This window comes from Ascaphus truei, chromosome 3, assembly GCF_040206685.1.
Source record: "Ascaphus truei isolate aAscTru1 chromosome 3, aAscTru1.hap1, whole genome shotgun sequence".
NCBI lineage: Eukaryota > Metazoa > Chordata > Amphibia > Anura > Ascaphidae > Ascaphus > Ascaphus truei.
This window is the reverse complement of record NC_134485.1, coordinates 254,527,363-254,544,777: the sequence shown is the minus strand read 5'-3', so window position 1 is coordinate 254,544,777 and position 17,415 is coordinate 254,527,363. Positions and strand designations below refer to the sequence as shown.

The 17,415-nt window shown below is 42.6% G+C and overlaps 1 protein-coding gene across 2 annotated transcripts in view; it reads right to left on the bottom strand.

The window, feature by feature from the left end:
- Nucleotides 1-8,245: 8,245 nt before the first annotated feature.
- Nucleotides 8,246-17,415, bottom strand: part of TUBGCP3 (tubulin gamma complex component 3) — a 101,445-nt gene continuing 92,275 nt past the window's right edge. For both annotated transcript variants that reach the window (XM_075590687.1, XM_075590686.1), the window contains exons 18-22: nt 13,507-13,595; nt 13,261-13,392; nt 10,141-10,281; nt 9,723-9,839; nt 8,246-9,261 (exon numbers count right to left, since the gene is read on the bottom strand). In XM_075590687.1, the coding sequence (XP_075446802.1) occupies nt 9,103-9,261; nt 9,723-9,839; nt 10,141-10,281; nt 13,261-13,392; nt 13,507-13,595 (638 nt within the window). In that variant the 3' untranslated portion in view covers nt 8,246-9,102. The remainder of the gene's footprint in view (nt 9,262-9,722; nt 9,840-10,140; nt 10,282-13,260; nt 13,393-13,506; nt 13,596-17,415) is intronic.

Here is a 17,415-nt window from a genome sequence, read left to right as displayed (position 1 = left end):
GAGGTCACAGCTGGTATCCAAATGAAAGCTTGCAGCAGCGTATCACCAGCGGCATGCAGCCAGGTAAGGATTAGTAGTCTAGAGTAATGCCCATCAGCACATCACAGGACACGAGGGTCTTCTTTAGAATGGTTTATTTATAAAAGAACATAGGGCACTTTAAGCACTTTACTTGCTTCTGGTAGGGTATTGTATAATCTTGTTTGGATCTTTTATAACACTTGAATTACTTCTGGATCATTAGATGCTTGTACGGTGGATATCTTCGTGCCAATTAAGTATCCAATGGATAAAGAATAAGATGTTTGAACTATAAAATATATGGATACTTAATGATCCAGAAGTAATTCAAGTGGTATAAAAAATCCAAACAAGATTATACCCTACGAGAAGCAAGTAAAGTCCTTATAGAGACATATAACCAGTGCTCGCCAAATCCAATTGCCAGGTCACCAACGGCGATCGGATTTCAGCCGCTGGTGACATGTCATGGCCGCCCAAGCCGTTCTTTTCCAATTCCTGTGCTTGCGTCGAAAAAAAAAAAAAACCTACCTGATTGGCCAGTCACGAGTTGGCGCGCTGCGAAGACTTATTTTTTTTGGCATGCAGGCTCTATAAGTGAAGTCCGCCATTCCTAATTCTGTTTACAGAGAACGTAAGTACCCTCCCATGCCTTCCCCCTTGTCTCATGCATTACAAACCACAATGCCCCGCCCCCCCCTTGTGTCAGACGGCCCCCCTTGTGTCAGACGGATGCTGGGTGTGTGTGAGATGCTGGGTCTGTGTGTTGTGTGTGTGTGAGATGCTGTGTGTTTATGTATGCAAGGTGCTGCGTGTGTGTGTATATGTATATGAGATTCTGGGTATGCATGCATGTGTGCGATGCCATGTGCCAGAAGGGGTCGGGAGAGCTGAGTTGAGCACCGCCTGTCCCATGGGAGCTCCACCAGGAGGGAGAGAAGAAATTCTGCAGAGCGTCCTCCAATAAAATGAAGGTCTTGAGGGCTCTTAAGTTGAACGTGCATGGGTGGGAGAGGAGTCTGGGGAGTGCACCTAACCCCTTGTGTCCGACAGCCCCCCTTGTGTCCGATGACACCCCCCCATGTCTCCCTTGACCTGATCTCCCATGCCCTCCCTTGTCTCCAGTCAGTAACCCCCCCTGTCTCTCTCTGTCACCTCATCTCCCATGCCCCACCTTGTATCCAGTCAGTAACCTACCCACCCAGTCAGTCACACACCCAGTCACCCATTCTGTCTCACCCAGTCACCCACTCTCTCACCCTGTCTCTCACACTCTCTCACACACACACATACAGTACACACATACACACACACATACACACACACACGATTTGGATAGCTTATTTACCCTATATATCTTAACTGCCCTATACTACACTGAAATAACCTACACTGCTTTATTCCAGCTCTGACTCAAGCTTCACACGGAAGACAGCGGAATCCCCCCTAACCCAGAAGACAGGTAGGGAACACCTCCCCTCCAGTATATAACATTTTGGGAGTGAGGGTACCTGGACATTGAGGGACTGTGGGTCAGGTAAGATCCCAGGCGGCATTGCTGCTTTAGAAATTGTGCAGTGGAGGTATCCTGAAACTGGTTAAGGGGTGTAGGAGAGTAGTCATTCATATCCGGCTTTTTTTTCTACATTAGTGAGATCATCCGACATACACACACAGGCGCGCGCGTAACAAGGAGTAAACTATAAATGTAACACAATAAACTGTTATGTCGAAAACGAATGGAATTAGTTCTTTCTAGGAATTAAAAAAATAAATTAAACGGCAGGGCTGTGGGTGGGGCTAGGGGCAGGGAGTAGATTTTTTGGTTCGGCGAGTAGATTTTTGGGTGATTTGTAAAGCACTGCATATTACTCTATGTTTATTCCCCCCTCCACTTCTTTAATTTTTCTTCTGCGCCTAGGTCATTCTACACTGTGTAAATCTACTCGGCACCCGTGGGGTCGTGGACCTTCTTGGCAACAAAGATTAGGGAAAGTATTGTCACATTGTTAGCACTTGTTTAGGTGGTTGTTATATATTGTAGTGCTTTTTGTTCGTTCCCTCCCTCTCTCTCATCCCTCTCTCTCACCTCTCTCTCTATATATATATATATACACTAACTTTTGTGCCCGGCTTCGCCCAGGGAATGTAATATTTAATACATCTCCACGCCCCCTCCCCCCCCTCCAGGCACATCTCCCCGCCCCCCCCTCCACTCCCCCACTGCTGGATGTAGTGCAGGGTGAGATTTGTCTCCTTGTGTGTGTGTGTCTCCCCCCGCTGCCGGAACATGTCTTTGCCCCTCCCCCTCCCCCTGCTGGCAGCACATCTCCCAGCGACGCTGTGGCATGTCCCCTCGCTGGCGGCACATCTCCCCTCGCTGCCTGCAAATGTTCCCGCCCCCCCCTGTTGGTACATCTCACCCCGCTGCCGGCACATGTGCCCGCCCCGCTTCTCCCCTCACTAACTAGCACATCTCCCCCACCCCTCCCCCCACTAGTTGGCACTTCTCCCCCGCACATCTCACATCACACACAGCCCCAATCCAGGCATGGTCATGCCCCCTCCCTTAATAGCCACGTCCCCCCTGCCCCCCGCTCGTGCTCTAACTTTAGCCGAGGGAAACTTAGAATGTCCATAATTTGCGAGGTGAGTGACATTGGAACCTCAAAATAGTTGCATTGACCTACAAATCCACCACAGAATGTCCAGTCCAAGTTTCGTTGTGCGGTTTGTGAGATATCGATGCTTCGGACATACAAACAAACGGAAAACGGATTCCAACTTTGATTTATAGTATTATATATATATATATATTTTTTTTCAGGACACAAGCACTTGCAGTCTGAAGAAAATGCACAACAAAACAAAGGGCCATCTTCCTCTGACGTGCTAACTTTACACTTCCATTGCCATAAAAACCATGATGGTTACAGTAATAAATACGTTTCCTTTGTAAAAAAATATTTTTGCTCATGGGATGCTATGGGTAAAATATTTGTCCAATAAATTTGATTATATTGCACTTTTTGTTAACCCCTTAAGTGCCACGGGAACCGTAGCACACCGCAGAGCAATGCCATGACAAAGTATTGCTTGTTCCTCTTGCATTAAATGGGTTAAAGTCCCTTCAATTTAAATACGAAGCAACGGGATATCCTTGATGGTAAACAAGCTCCGAAGACCTTGAACACAGTGCGATAGCGCATTAAATCTGTTACACCTCAATCAAGTCAGGGCTCCCAAGATGTCTCTCTAACAGCCTGGCCTGTTGGATGAACTAGATTGAGGAATGATTGATATTCGTTTGACCAGGAATGCTCACTCCCTTTCTAACAAGTTCCTCTCTGTACATTACTTTTTTCTCTCTCACTCTCTGCTCCTATTTGCTATAACTGAGACCTGGCTCACTTAGTCTGACTCTGCTCTAGAAGCTGCCCTCTCTTATGGTGGCCTTTCTTTCTCCCACACTCCGCGCACTGATGGCAGGGGTGGAGGCGTGGGGCTCCTGCTCTCCTCTCTCTGCCGTTACCGAACCCTTCCTATTCCTCCATCTCTTGTTTTTCCCTCCTTTGAGGTTCACACAGTCCAGATCTTCTCGCCTCTCCCTGTCCATGTGGCGGTCATCTATCGCCCACCTACCTCTACTCATTCCCCTTCTGCCTTTCTCTCTCACTTTGAATCCTGGCTCTCTTTCTTTCTCTCCTCAGACTCCCCTGTTCTTCTCCTTGGGGACTTCAACTGCCACATTGATGACCCCTCTCTCCCTTGGGCTTCCCGCTTTCTCTCTCTAACCTCTTCTTTTGGCCTTCAACAGTGGACTGCAGCCAGCACCCACAAGGATGGCCACTACTTAGACCTGGTTTTCACTAAAAACTTCTCTCTCTCCGATTTCTCCATTTCCCCTTTTCCTCTCTCTGACCATCACCTCGTCTCTTTCTCTCTATCTCGCTTCTCCACCTTCATCTACCCCCCGGTTCTTCAGAAACCTGCGCTTTATTCATTTACCTGACTTTGAGTCCACTTTACGCTCCTCCCTCTCCTCTCTCAGCTCTGCTACAGACCCTGACAACCTAATCAGGAACTACAACTCTGCCTTGTCCTCCTCTCTTGATCTGCATGCCCCGCTTTCTCTCTGCCGCCCTCGCCCTTCTAACCCTAGACCCTGGCTAAATTCCCACACGCGCATGCTGCGTTCCTCCACTCGTTCTGAACGCCTCTGGAGGAAATCTCATACTCTCGCAGACTTCCTTCACTACAAATTTATGCTATTCTGTTTCAACTCTGCCCTCTCGCAAGCTAAACAAGCCTACTTTTCTTCACTAATCAACATGCACAAGTCTAACCCACGCCAACTGTTCTCTGTCTTTGATACTCTACTTAAACCACCCTCAGCTGCCTCTCCACTCAGGACTTTGCTGACTATTTTAAGGAAAAGGTGGAATCTATATGGCAGAACATCCCCTGTTTCTTCCTCCAATCCTACACCTCTTCCTAACTCTCCTCCTGCCTTCCTTGACTCTTTTCCCACTGTCTCAGAGGAGGATGTGTCGCTGTTGATCGCCTCTTCTCCCTCTACCACTTGCTCCCTTGGCCCCATTCCCTCCCATCTCCCAAAACCTCTTGCTGCTACTATAATCCCTACGCTCACACACATTTTTAACTTCTCCCTCTGCTCTGGAACCTTTCCATCCTCCTTCAAACATGCAACAGTTATACCATTACTCAAAAGCAGTAAGCTTGACCCTACCTGTCTTTCTAACTATCGACCTGTCTCCCTCCTGCCTTTTGCCTCTAAACTCCTTGAACGTCTTGTATTCTCTCGCTTGCTCCATTTTCTCAACACCTATTCTCTCCTAGACTCTCTACAGTCTGGCTTCCGCACTGCTCATTCCACAGAAACAGCCCTCACTAAAATAACTGACGACCTCCATGCTGCCAAAGACAGGTCATTACACTCTGCTCATATTACTCGACCTCTCTGCAGCATTTGACACCGTGGACCACCCTCTTCTCCTTCACACTCTCCATACTCTTGGTATTCGGAACAAAGCTCTATCCTGGATCTCATCCTACCTCTCCCATCGTACTTTCAGTGTCTCTTCTGCTAACACCTCCTCTATTAATCTCTCTGTGGGGGTACCCCAGGGCACTGTCCTGGGACCTCTTCTCTTTTCTCTGTACACACTCTCTCTAGGTGACTTAATAACATATTTTGGGTTTAAATATCACCTCTATGCTGACGACACACAAATGTACTTTTCAACACCCGACCTTACACCTGCTATACAAACCAAAGTTTCTGAATGTCTCTCTGCTATATCATCCTGGATGGCCCTCCGCCGCCTTAAACTCAACATGGCTAAAACAGAGCTCCTCATACTTCCTCCCAAACCTGGCCCTACTACCTCCTTCCACATTACTGTTGGAACTACAGTCATTCACCCAGTCTTCTCTACAATCTATCCTAAACGCTGCTGCCAGAATCACTCTACTCTTTCCTAGATCTGTCTCAGCATCTCCCCTCATAAAATCCCTCTCCTGGCTTCCGATCAAATCCCGCATCTCACACTCCATTCTTTTCCTCACTTTTAAAGCTTTACACTCTTCTGCCCCTCCTTGCATCTCAGCCCTAATTTCTCGTTATGCACCATCCCGACTCTTGCGCTTTTCTCAAGGATGTCTTCTTTCTACCCCTTTTGTAAAGCCCTCTCCCGCCTTAATCCTTTTTCACTGACTGCCCCATACCTCTGGAATGCCCTTCCCCTCCCCCTCAGTACCCAACTAGCACCCTCTCTATCCACCTTTAAGACCCACCTTAAGACACTTGCTTAAAGCATATGAATAGCACTGTGGATATTCTGCGCACGATACATAAAGCTTGGCCCCCTGCAGACGCACTTACCAGAACTCCATCCTACTGTCTCTGTACATTCTCCCTACCTACCAATTAGACTGTAAGCTCCTCGGAGCAGGGACTCTTCCTTAATGTTACTTTTATGTCTAAAGCACTTATTCCCATGATCTGTTATTTATATTATGTTATTTATTTGATTACCACATGTATTACTACTGTGAAGCGCTATGTACATTAATGGCGCTATATAAAGACATACAATACAATCAGCAGAAGCCAATCTCCATTCCCATTCACAGGGTCAGAATCAATCATGTACAACAGGGCTCGCTCATTGTGACGGGCAAGGGTAACCAGGCTTCATAATAAAGGTTAAGCCCTCTGGTTATCCTTGGGTCCCTGGCAGCTATCTAGCACTATAAGCCAGGTATCATGGCATGAAAAGTTGAAGTGTCCCTGCTTTTCCACTTTCCATGTTTCCTTTGCCCCAAACTCATGAAAGTTGCTGTAAGTTTTAGGTAGGATATTTGGGTAAGAATGTAATTATTTTGTTTGCAGGAGTTCGGGGTCCAGAGCTACAGTGTTACCTTCATTCTATCCGACGTGCAGCCACTATTTGCTGGTACATGTGTAGAATTACCCCGCATCCCCCAGACTCCTGAATTTTGAGCCCCGATATCCCAGTCTTACGTCCCTTACAGTCATGAGTCTCCCCAATGCCCCCCATGTATTAAAGTATGTTTTATGATGTTTGATACATTTCTTATAAAGCTCTATGCCGCTTGCCCGGGCTACCAGTTAAGGTGCCAGAAAATCTGCATAGGGTCCGTAATCCAAAGGGGAGAGGATGTCCAGAGGTGTGATAACATTTGTTGAGCGAGGAAAGGGCGAATGGCCATGTCCCGACTACAAAGGGCACCCTGCCGGGACACCTTTGTAGTTTCCGGATTTGGTGGAACATGCCCTGCAGGTGGCAATGAGTTAGCCAAGGAGGATACAGCCATAGAGTCTGCTCTCCTTTTGGCTATAATCATATTTCCCACACATCCGGCTTTTCGAGCCTGCTGGGCATGCCTACTCCTGACGTCAGCCGGGGTCGAGCCCCTCTTTCTATTGGCTGATGGGGAGGGATTCCCACGCTCCGATTGGTTGCTCCTTCCCCCTCCGTTCTGGGGATAGCCCAGCGGAGTGTATGCAAGGGGCTGACAAACAGAGGGAGCAAGTCCATCTCAGCCAACCAATGAGGCGAGTCGATGAAGCTCGGCAGGCTTTTCAAAGTTGCTCTGTTCGAAATAACAGAGCGACGGCTTCATTTGGGAGGCTGAAAAGTTTGCCTCGTAGAGACCAAGTCCCGTCTTTTGCGGCCAAGTTCTTAAAATTGAATGGAGCGGTCGTGGCTGGGAATTGATGTGTTAAATAAATCATGGCACGGTGTAATATGTCATGTGTTGTTGTTCATCTCAGGTTGTATTTACCTAATTTTAAGACTTGCTAAGGAACAGGTGATTGTTATTATGTCCTGATATGTAAAACCATGGAATTCAAAGGGGGTGTACTTTCTTTTTCACACAACTGTATATAAATGGTGTAAAAAGTACCTGGTCTCTCGTGACACTCATACAGTCTGTTCCACTTCAATCCTCCAGACAGCTACGCTTGTTCTCAGTGATTTGCAGGCTTTTCCAGCCTGGAATGTAGCATTTTACACAAGAGATAAAAAGTCTGCATGTCACTCTTTAGAAGCTCAAAATGACCCTTCATGTCAGAAATAGAAGTTTATTCCCTATTTTTCAAGGTTATCCAGCCCCCTGCTGATGTGCATCCCATGTGTTAATGCCACTGTTATTATTACTATTGATACTAATCATGATTTACAATTACAATACCTAAGACACACAAGAACAAAATATTATTTACAACTCAATATGCCATTTTGTATTACAGTATGTAACTTCAACACCCACCATTGTTGTGTGATATGTTCATTGGACTAGCTTGGCTATCCCGGAAGTAAATTTTTCCTATCTTGCCATCAAATACTATGTATCTGGACAAGTTACCCAATTATCTGAGCAAGTTTCTCACCCGCACTGTACACAGCACTTATCTCCTTAGATCTGCCTCCAGAAACCTGCTTTTGGTTCCAAGGTTCAATAAAGAATCTGGTCGCTCTTCCATCTCTCACCGATCACCCGACAGTTTACCAGAGTCCCTCAAAAGTGTCTAATGTCCACGTTCTTTCAAGTCATCAGCTGTTTCTTACTCTGAACATGTTTGTTACTACAAGTTACAGTTGCAATGTATTTTTCCCTGGTAAAATATTTGTTTCTAAATACAAAGAACAAAAATAGCTACTCACTCCAAACAGAAAAGATAACTTTTTTTTATTTATCGAATTTTCACTTTGTGACATAATAAACGCATTGGTGAATGACCTAATAGGACACCATAAAAAAAATGATCCTTGCTTCTGGACAGTAATATATAAATATTTACAGTGAAAAAGCAGGCAAGGAAACAGAAATCGGCTTCATTATTCAAGTCTACTCTCCCAACACACATCTAATATAATAAACATATTTATACATTCTTCATAGAATAGCATGGACACTTTGCATTTCATAGCTACAGTATATGGTTCTGTTTTACTGCAAATCTAGGTTATGAAATAGTAAAGCAAATGAGACATGGAGCAAAAGAAATAGGTCAATGGCAAAAATTAAACAAGCATATAATCCGATTTAATTTGATCACACTGTCAAATACAATGCAATACTGAAAATCATTTTTTACAGCGGTTTTATGACTTTGACTAGATTTGGGGTAATAAACAACTGCACGTTCAAAATGAATATCAGAAAGATATTTTGAAGTAGTTAAAACAAGATCACGTGCTAAGCCACAAATATTTGTGGTGTTCACATGCGGCTGGATTTGGTAAAGAATACAGACTGAATACAACTACATAAACTACAAACAGAAAGGTGGTTTTCATAAAAATATACATTACTGAAATTTACAGTGTAAACAGATCCACTTAATTTCTTAAAACATAAATGGACTACAATGTATAAAAAGACCCATTTTCTTCTTTTTCCCTCGCTGGTGTGCGCAGTCACACACTGAAATGGCAAAGACTTGCTGCTTGCAGAAGCAATAGAAGCAAAGCGCTGAAGACAGTTTGGTTTAGTTGTAGTATTTATTAACATAGCGCCAGTGTTTCCTCACACATGTAAGCTGCGTCTCCCTCTGGTGCCAAGGGAAACACGTAGCCTTGGTTCTCTAGCTTTATAATGTTCATTGAAGTCCAACCTAAAACTCAGAAATCTCAAGCTTTCATCTGTACTGGTGGTCAGCAAAATCAAAAACTGTTGAACAATACCCTAAGTGGAAAGAACAAAAACAAGTTAGAGAGCTGTTGTTACAGTATCTGACACTAAATTGCACTTCCCTTTCACTTTTCCTCTGTACCCAGTTAGCATAACCACTTATATTTCATAAAAGCCAAATGGTATAATACTGCCCCCTTATTCTAGTGGCTATTTTACAGAATGTTTTACCATTTTATACATTCGTAAATAATGCACATACAGCGTAGGCTTTGAAAACCAATGGTGGTAAGACAAAAAAAAATGAAAATTAAAAGCATTAGTTATTGTTAGCTGGAAATCAGTACTAATTTAATAACACAAATAATGGTTTTCAAGGTATTAAACACCCACATTTGTTGTGCATTCCATAGATCATAGATGAGAAACAGAAATTATTGCTATAGCTCAGCTATGTAGTTTCCCCAGTAAACTCCTTACAGTAGCTGATCTATAAACCTAATAGAATCAAGCACCTGATAGAAATGAGTAAGTATTCTTAGTTGAGAACGCATTTTTGGTATAGATTCTTGAAACTCCAAAACCCTTTTGTTCTGTTCCTCCTCTTCTGCTGTTGTGACTCCCCACTGTCCCTGTAAAAACATAACCAGAAAATTATTTTCCCATTTTCACAGGTTGGAGGTAAAGATACAGTCAATGATGTAATCTGTGATGATAGAGTAGATCGAGTCTAGCTTTGCAAGTCGCTAATTTTTTTCCCCAGTTCGAATTAGTTCACTATAACCAGACAGGAGACCTGTGATATTTCCATAGTTCAGAACACGACTTGTGCTTCAGCTAAGACATTATTGCAATACTAGAACATATCTAAACTAGTCCAGGGAATGGTAGGCTGATAGCTTCATATTGCTAGTTTAATATCTGGAGTCATACCTCTGACTGTCGCTCTTTTTTTCTCTCTTCAAACTGTAATCGCAGCTGCAGCTCCTCCAGAGCAGCCCTGTACATTGTATCCTGTGCGTTCTGAAACTCAATTATCTGGTCAAAAACAGCGCGTAGCTGATTTAGTAGTGCCTAGAAAAAGGAGAAAATGTTAAATTTCTTAAGTGCATCCTTCAAAATTCATGTACCCTCAAATCCTCTCTTAATGGTCTTTCTAAAGCAAAGTTCCAATGAAAATCCTTCCTGCTCCTGACTGAACATGAGTCAAAAAGGGACCTAATGAAGCTTTTTTGCAGTCTGATGTCACTTTCCACTGGCAAACACCAATAAAGCGACAGTATGAGATGACCAGGGGTTTCTGGAAAAGCAAGTCCTCTGATGCAGTGGCAAAGATTGAACTCTTTTACTGCCAGCAAAAGGGTTAAACTGAAATGGGTTAGAAGTACTTGGCTTTTTATTAAAAAATAAAAAATTGTAGCTCTTCTAAGATAGCTGTTAACCTATAAACAGAAGGATAAAGAAACAGAAAGGAAAGCTTTTGTAAAATTAAAAAAAAAAAAAGGTAAAAAAGTGATACTTTAATGGCCAATGATAAAAAGAGTAAGCGTTTTCGGACCCCTATGGTCTCTTCTTCAGACTCATTAACAAAGGAAACTGAAACTGCGTGGCATATTTATACAAGGGTCACAATGTAGTAATATTTGGTATACAGATGTTACATAATTAGCGCGATGCAAATTTTAAAACAGAGCAATGCTATTGATGTGGAATCCCTCTCAATCAACATTCCACACAAATATGGTCTAGCAGCATGCCAAGAATACTGGGCAACAAAATGTACCCACAGGGACTGTTATACAATTAACCAAATTCACATTACCACACAATTACATCTCATTTGGTAAAGACCTCTACCTACAAAACATAGGGACAGCCGTGGGAACAAGGATGGCATCCCATTATGCAACTCAGTTCAGGGCAAAATTAGAAAATAATTTCTTGTCCACCTGCAGCACCAAACCCATGTCTTATTTCCTCTACATAAATGATATTCTGATTCTGATATTGACTGCCAGATTCTCATCCAGTTCCAGGTTTAATGAACTCCATCCAACCATTAACCTGAAAATGGACACACACAAACACACTACAACAAAATACAGACATCTCTATAATGCAAACCAATGGCCTACCCTACAAACTTAGCGTTTTGTGTGTCTGGGGGAGAAACTACACACAGAATGTTGATACATGGAGGAGGAACATCATAAAATCAAGGTTACAACTCGAGAATCACAGAATTCCAAATACACAGAGCCACCAGCATACCCAGAAAAAACCTTCTGGGATACAAAGATAAACGCGAAGAAAACCGGATCACATTAGTTGTCACCTACCATCAAAATAGCTAAAGATCTACAACCAATCCTCCATAAAGATTAAAGGTGGTTCTGGAAAGATTTTCTTACTCTCCATACAGACAATTTATCATGAGGAGTTCCAGGTCACAGGGCACAGATCGTGGCATATTTCCCTGTTAATGTAAAATGTGAGGCCTGACCACACAACTACTGACCGGAAACCCATCAGGAGTTTAACATTCTAGATTCACTTGTGGCTATATCAAATGTATATCTGATATTGTGCTCTAAATGTCCTACTGGTGGATTTTATATAGGTGAAACAGAAAAAACACTAAGAAAAAGAAATGAGCACGCATCATAACCTTTCTCAGGCCCCAATATTAATATATATTTGAAAAATAAAATATGAAAGTAACAATGGTAAGGTGAAATTTCGTAACACAGAGAAAGAAAAACATGGGAACATGTAAACATTTGATACATTGAAAAGGGAAGCATTATTCTGTATAAATACATTGGACCACTAACTTTCTTCAATACAATTGTAACGTGTTATCATATATTCCAAATACACAAGCTTCCTGCTCTTTTACCAATAGCCCAGACACCTCAATCGTCCACTCTCATTCCTAAACAATTTACATGTCCTTTATTTTAATGGCTAATGTTCCACTAGCCCTTTGCATCACTCTAATTAACATTTATATACCCAATCTTACTATGATATGAACTTTGCTAAAATATGTCGTGCTGTTCCGGGTTTCCCCGAATGGTCCTGAAAGTTCGCACTTTAACATTAGTTAGCCATCATTCTTACTTTACAGTTCCTACAATTAAAAAAAAAAAAAAACCTTTCTATAGTACTTTTAATTGACCATTCCTTTATGGGTCATCAAAATTAGATTTTGGATTTTTTTGTACCTTTATTTGTTCATAGAAACACCAACGCTGATTGGAGGGTCAAAAAAAATCAAACAGAGTGCATAAATGTTTCCGTTATGTGAATACAGTACGTGTTTTTGAAGCAACAGTACTGCATTAGACAAACATTTTTATAGATTTCATTCTTAGCTCACATTAAGGATGACTGCTCTTTAAATCTCACCAAGCATCTTATTCTCATCTCTGGCATATTTCCAGGAGAAAACCATGATTGCATATTTCACTGGAGTGGGTGTCATGCGTTTGTGCAAACGAACATGATTTAAGCTTCAATAAGGGTTTGAAATATTACTTTTTATAGCATCAAGTCTGTTTTGCAGTTAGGCAAAATCTTGATGTATTTTTAACATTGCATTAATTTATGTTAAATCACCGAAAACGAGATGCACACAGTTGTCAAAAGGTAACTGCACAGAAGCTATGCATCTAACTTACACCGGGATTCATCAAGCTCCCATGCGGGAGATCGCACCCGATCCCTCATCAACTACCATAAAATCAAGAGCCATTAACGCTGGATCTTGCGTGATACCCCACACCAGAGCTTGATAAATCCACTCCTTAGATTCTTCATAAATTAGAGCTACTAAAAATGGTCAGAAATACATGTTCTTTTATAGTAAACTAAATTAAGTGACCCAGACTACTCTTTTAGGTGTTGATCTCCTGGCTGCATTTCGGCAGACACGTTTATTAAACTGGTGTTGCCAACACAATTATTGCTCTCCTGCTTTTAGCACGGCTTGCTAAACAAATGTATTCCTATTAGTTTTTATATATATTGAATGAAAGGGCGAAGACTTACTCTTGATTCACTATCCAGGAGACAGCGAGAAATGATGGTGTCCAAGAATACCTCATGAGCTGCGATGATATGATCCAAGTCCTGTGCTTGCTGGACCTTGTTCCATAGCTCATCCCAAGAACACTCAAGCACCTGGGGAACATCAGTATATCTGTGTATTTATCAGGGGTATGGTGGTTGGGCGCGCAGAAACATATCAAGGATAAAAACATAACTTGACAAGATTTTTTTTTTTTTTTAATGTACCTCAAATGTGATGTAATACTGCATCTGATGAATGAAATGGACCATTTCTGAAGCCAGGACGTGACACTGATGAAGCACCCCAGAGAGCTCTGCAATTTAAATGTATAATCAAAACATGATCACATAATGAAAAGCAACGTTGACTATAACAAAGAAGATACCATAACTTTCAATATCAGGTATTTTACTCTGGCTCACTTTTAACAAGTAGCACACAATAAAGGTTCACTTAGATCATGATGTTATGGCACAAAATCCTTCACCTCTAAACATTTTCAATGCAGCACTCGAAATAATCTATTCCCTTATAAGCACAGACAATAGGCTGCTTTGTGTTGCGGCTAAAAGTCACCTTTGCACTTTTTCCATATTATACTGCTGCACCTTTTACATGACTTACATTTCTCTGTGTAATCTTGATTTTTCAACAAACCACATAGTACAATATGCTACACCAATTAATATCTGGATTTTTTTTTTTTAAATGGAGAGTAATTCTATATTAATACTTAATAAACGGTGTCACATTTTAACTGAAACTTAGATCACAAAGCAAAACGAATCCAAAAGTTTAAGCCGCATACAAGAACAGGGAGCATCATACCTCTGTTACTGCTACAAGACACTTGTGACTGGAACACAAAGATTGCATTGCTGCACAGAAGGGGTTAAAATACTCCAGCTATTTCTGACTTGCATCCTCATTGGGTATGACTCACCTTCAAGCATGAAGAAAAAGTTATATCTATGGCGCTGGGTCACAGGCATATAAAGAATTAATAAAAAGTATTAGACAACCAGTGAAGGGATGCACTCCGCTGGAACTCTTCCAATGAAGACAATGAATCATGTAAGGGAAACAAAAACAAACATAGTGTAATACAGTAACTAAACAAAACACTTAACACTAGACAGACATCTGTTGAGACAAGGACTGTATAAAAAGTATCACATTTAATAAAACAACATTAAAATGATGGGTCACGTCTGCATCGAAGCCACGGAAGAAATTCTCGCTTACCAGACACTCATTCAATGCATGCAATGGATATATTGGAGAGTATCCCCTCTCTTACGGGCCACACCACGTGCTCTGGCGTCCGACCGGACCTCCAGGGGAAACCCCTTCCTGCTTATGCTGCCGTGGGTCTCTGCACCTCGGGTATTGCCGGCTGGTGTGTGCTGGAAAAGCCGCCGTCACGTGTGCCGCTTGGTGGCAGGATGCGCGCCGATATCTGCAGCCCAGCAATGGGATGTGTAGCCAGATCTGTGGGGCAGCCGCCGAAACCAGAACCGCAACAGCGGAGTAGCTGTGGAGTGGGTCCAGGCAGTGTAGTGGATACTGTAGTGGCAGCTGTGCAAACGAAGACCACCCTACGCGTTTCGGAAGACTGCTGAGAAAGGAAGCGCAGTCTTCCGAAACGCATAGGGTGGTCTTCGTTTGCACAGCTGCCACTACAGTATCCACTACACACTACACTGGATACTACACTGCCTGGACCCACTCCACAGCTACTCCGCTGTTGCGGGCTGCAGATATCGGTAAGCAGGAATTTCTTCCGTGGCTTCGATGCAGACGTGACCCATCATTTTAATGTTGTTTTATTATATGTGATACTTTTTATACAGTCCTTGTCTCAGCAGATGTCTGTCTAGTGTTAAGTGTTTTGTTTAGTTACTGTATTACACTATGTTTGTTTTTGTTTCCCTTACATGATTCATTGTCTTCATTGGAAGAGTTCCAGCGGAGTACATCCCTTCACTGGTTGTATAATACTTTTTATTAATTCTTTATATGCCTGTGACCCAGCGCCATAGATATAACGTTTTCTTCATGTTCTGTATCTGACCCGGGGGGTTGAAGTTATATCATAGGCTGCGGGTCTTTTTCTAGAATAGCGCTACCTTTCTTTTGTCTAGTCTCTCACCTTCAAGCATGCAATTATATAACATTAGGAAACTAATTTATTTTAATGTAAGATTTTTATGTTTAAGCATTACAATAACAGGCGAGTATTATCCAGAATTTTGTGTTATAATTAAAAAGGGCTTGAGTCCCATTTTGAGGATTACGAGTTTATACATACAAGAAATCGTCAGGATTCCAATATGTTTTTCTAATGGTAAACACTTTGCAGTTTTAGTCTTAATTAAGCGCTTTGCAAAATTTGTCTAAGCAATTTAAACATTTATTGGATTTGGTGGCACTCGAAAATGAAATTAAATGGATTAGAATCTCTGTACCCAGGTCTCTATTTCCCTCCATGACCTCTTAAAAGCCATCCTCAAAAGCAACATAGCTGTAAAAGTAGAGTACTGCAAAACTATTTAAAATGAAGCCGCAACATTTCTTTTTAGCATTTCCCCCCGAAATATAATTCCCTGCACAACTTTATCAAGACTCAAAAAGCTAATGTTAACAAATGATTGAGGTTCCAGCGACATATCGCCAGACAGTGAGCGAAGCGTCTGCCTCGTTTATAGTCTCAGCATTAAAGGGGAAATCCATGCAATATTTTACATGCGTTTAAAAAAATTAAAAACAATCAGTTCTATAGTATTAGGTAATACTTACTGTGACGGTTGGGGGGTTGGGGCAGCTGGCCTTCCAAATAAAGGTCCAAACCCAGCTGGCTGCCCCTAGGAACCGTGAATAATGGGCCAAGAGTGTTAGCTCTTGGGCCCACTATGATAATACACTGTGTTTCCATGTGACCATGTTCCCATATACGGTCCTCTTCAAGGTTATGTGCTAGGGATACCATGAGTGGTTAGGATTCCCCATAAATGATAGCTGCAGGAAAGCGACCTTGGGAGTGGGAGGTGAAGGGTGGATGTAAGGAAACCCATATAGTTAGTCCCATGTTTATTTGGGCAGCACTCCACTGCCCCAGAATGTAGTACCAGCATTTGTTGTGATTTTCCCTTTCCGGACATGCATTTAACGGCGGATTTTGGGTGCATGAGTTTTAAGGGGGATTTTGCAGAGAAAGTGTTGTCAGAATGTGCATACAGGGTCGGGGACAAAAGTTACCAGTTCCCCGGTAAATGTATCCGACAATCAGGCATGATTTTTGGATACACGTGTGCACTTTGGACCTATCAATATCTCCCCTTAAAAACCTAACCGTAACTCGCCACTAGAGTAACCTGCTTCAGCACAACACGGGAAGGAAAGTGAGCCATGGTGAAATGTGTTCCAGTACACTTAGAAAAGGGGGTCCCTGGTTTAGGGGGTACCACAGGTACCAGTATGGCTCCCTCCAAACAATGTAGGCTTTGTGGGTACCCGTCTGTACATAAGGACGGGATGGGCTATGGAAGTCCCATGTAAAGTATAGCAAAAACCTGACCTGTTTAGGGGCTTTTGGGGTTCCCTGTGTCATAGAGACATGAGTGTACATTTTAGGTGGGATTGGGAATGTACGTTTTAGGTGGGATATTTGGGCGAAAATGTATTTATTTTGTTTGCAGGCGTTGAGGGGGCTGAATTACTGGTGGTCCCCTGATTCTCCCCAGTAAGCAGGCACTATTTGTGGGTACGCGGAGTGAATTACATTGGGGCTGCACAGTGTCCTCCAGACACCTGGTTTTCGAGCCCAGATATCCCAAACTAATTTCCCACACATATATAAGGTTCCCCAAGGTTTATACTTTATTAAAGTATGGTTTTTAGTGTGTTATACTGTATGTATAAATATCTATTCAATGAGCCTGAGCATTTACATAGGTGCCAGGATGTCCGCATAGACATCTGAGCTCAAAGGAGAAACAGGATGTCCAGAGGTGCCGGGCCATTTGATAGAGCAGGGAGGGGCAGAGGAACAGGCCCAAAAGCCATCTTTGTTCTCTGGGACACTGTGGAGCCTGCCCAGCAGGTGGCCATTAGTGGGCTGGTGGGAAGGTGCG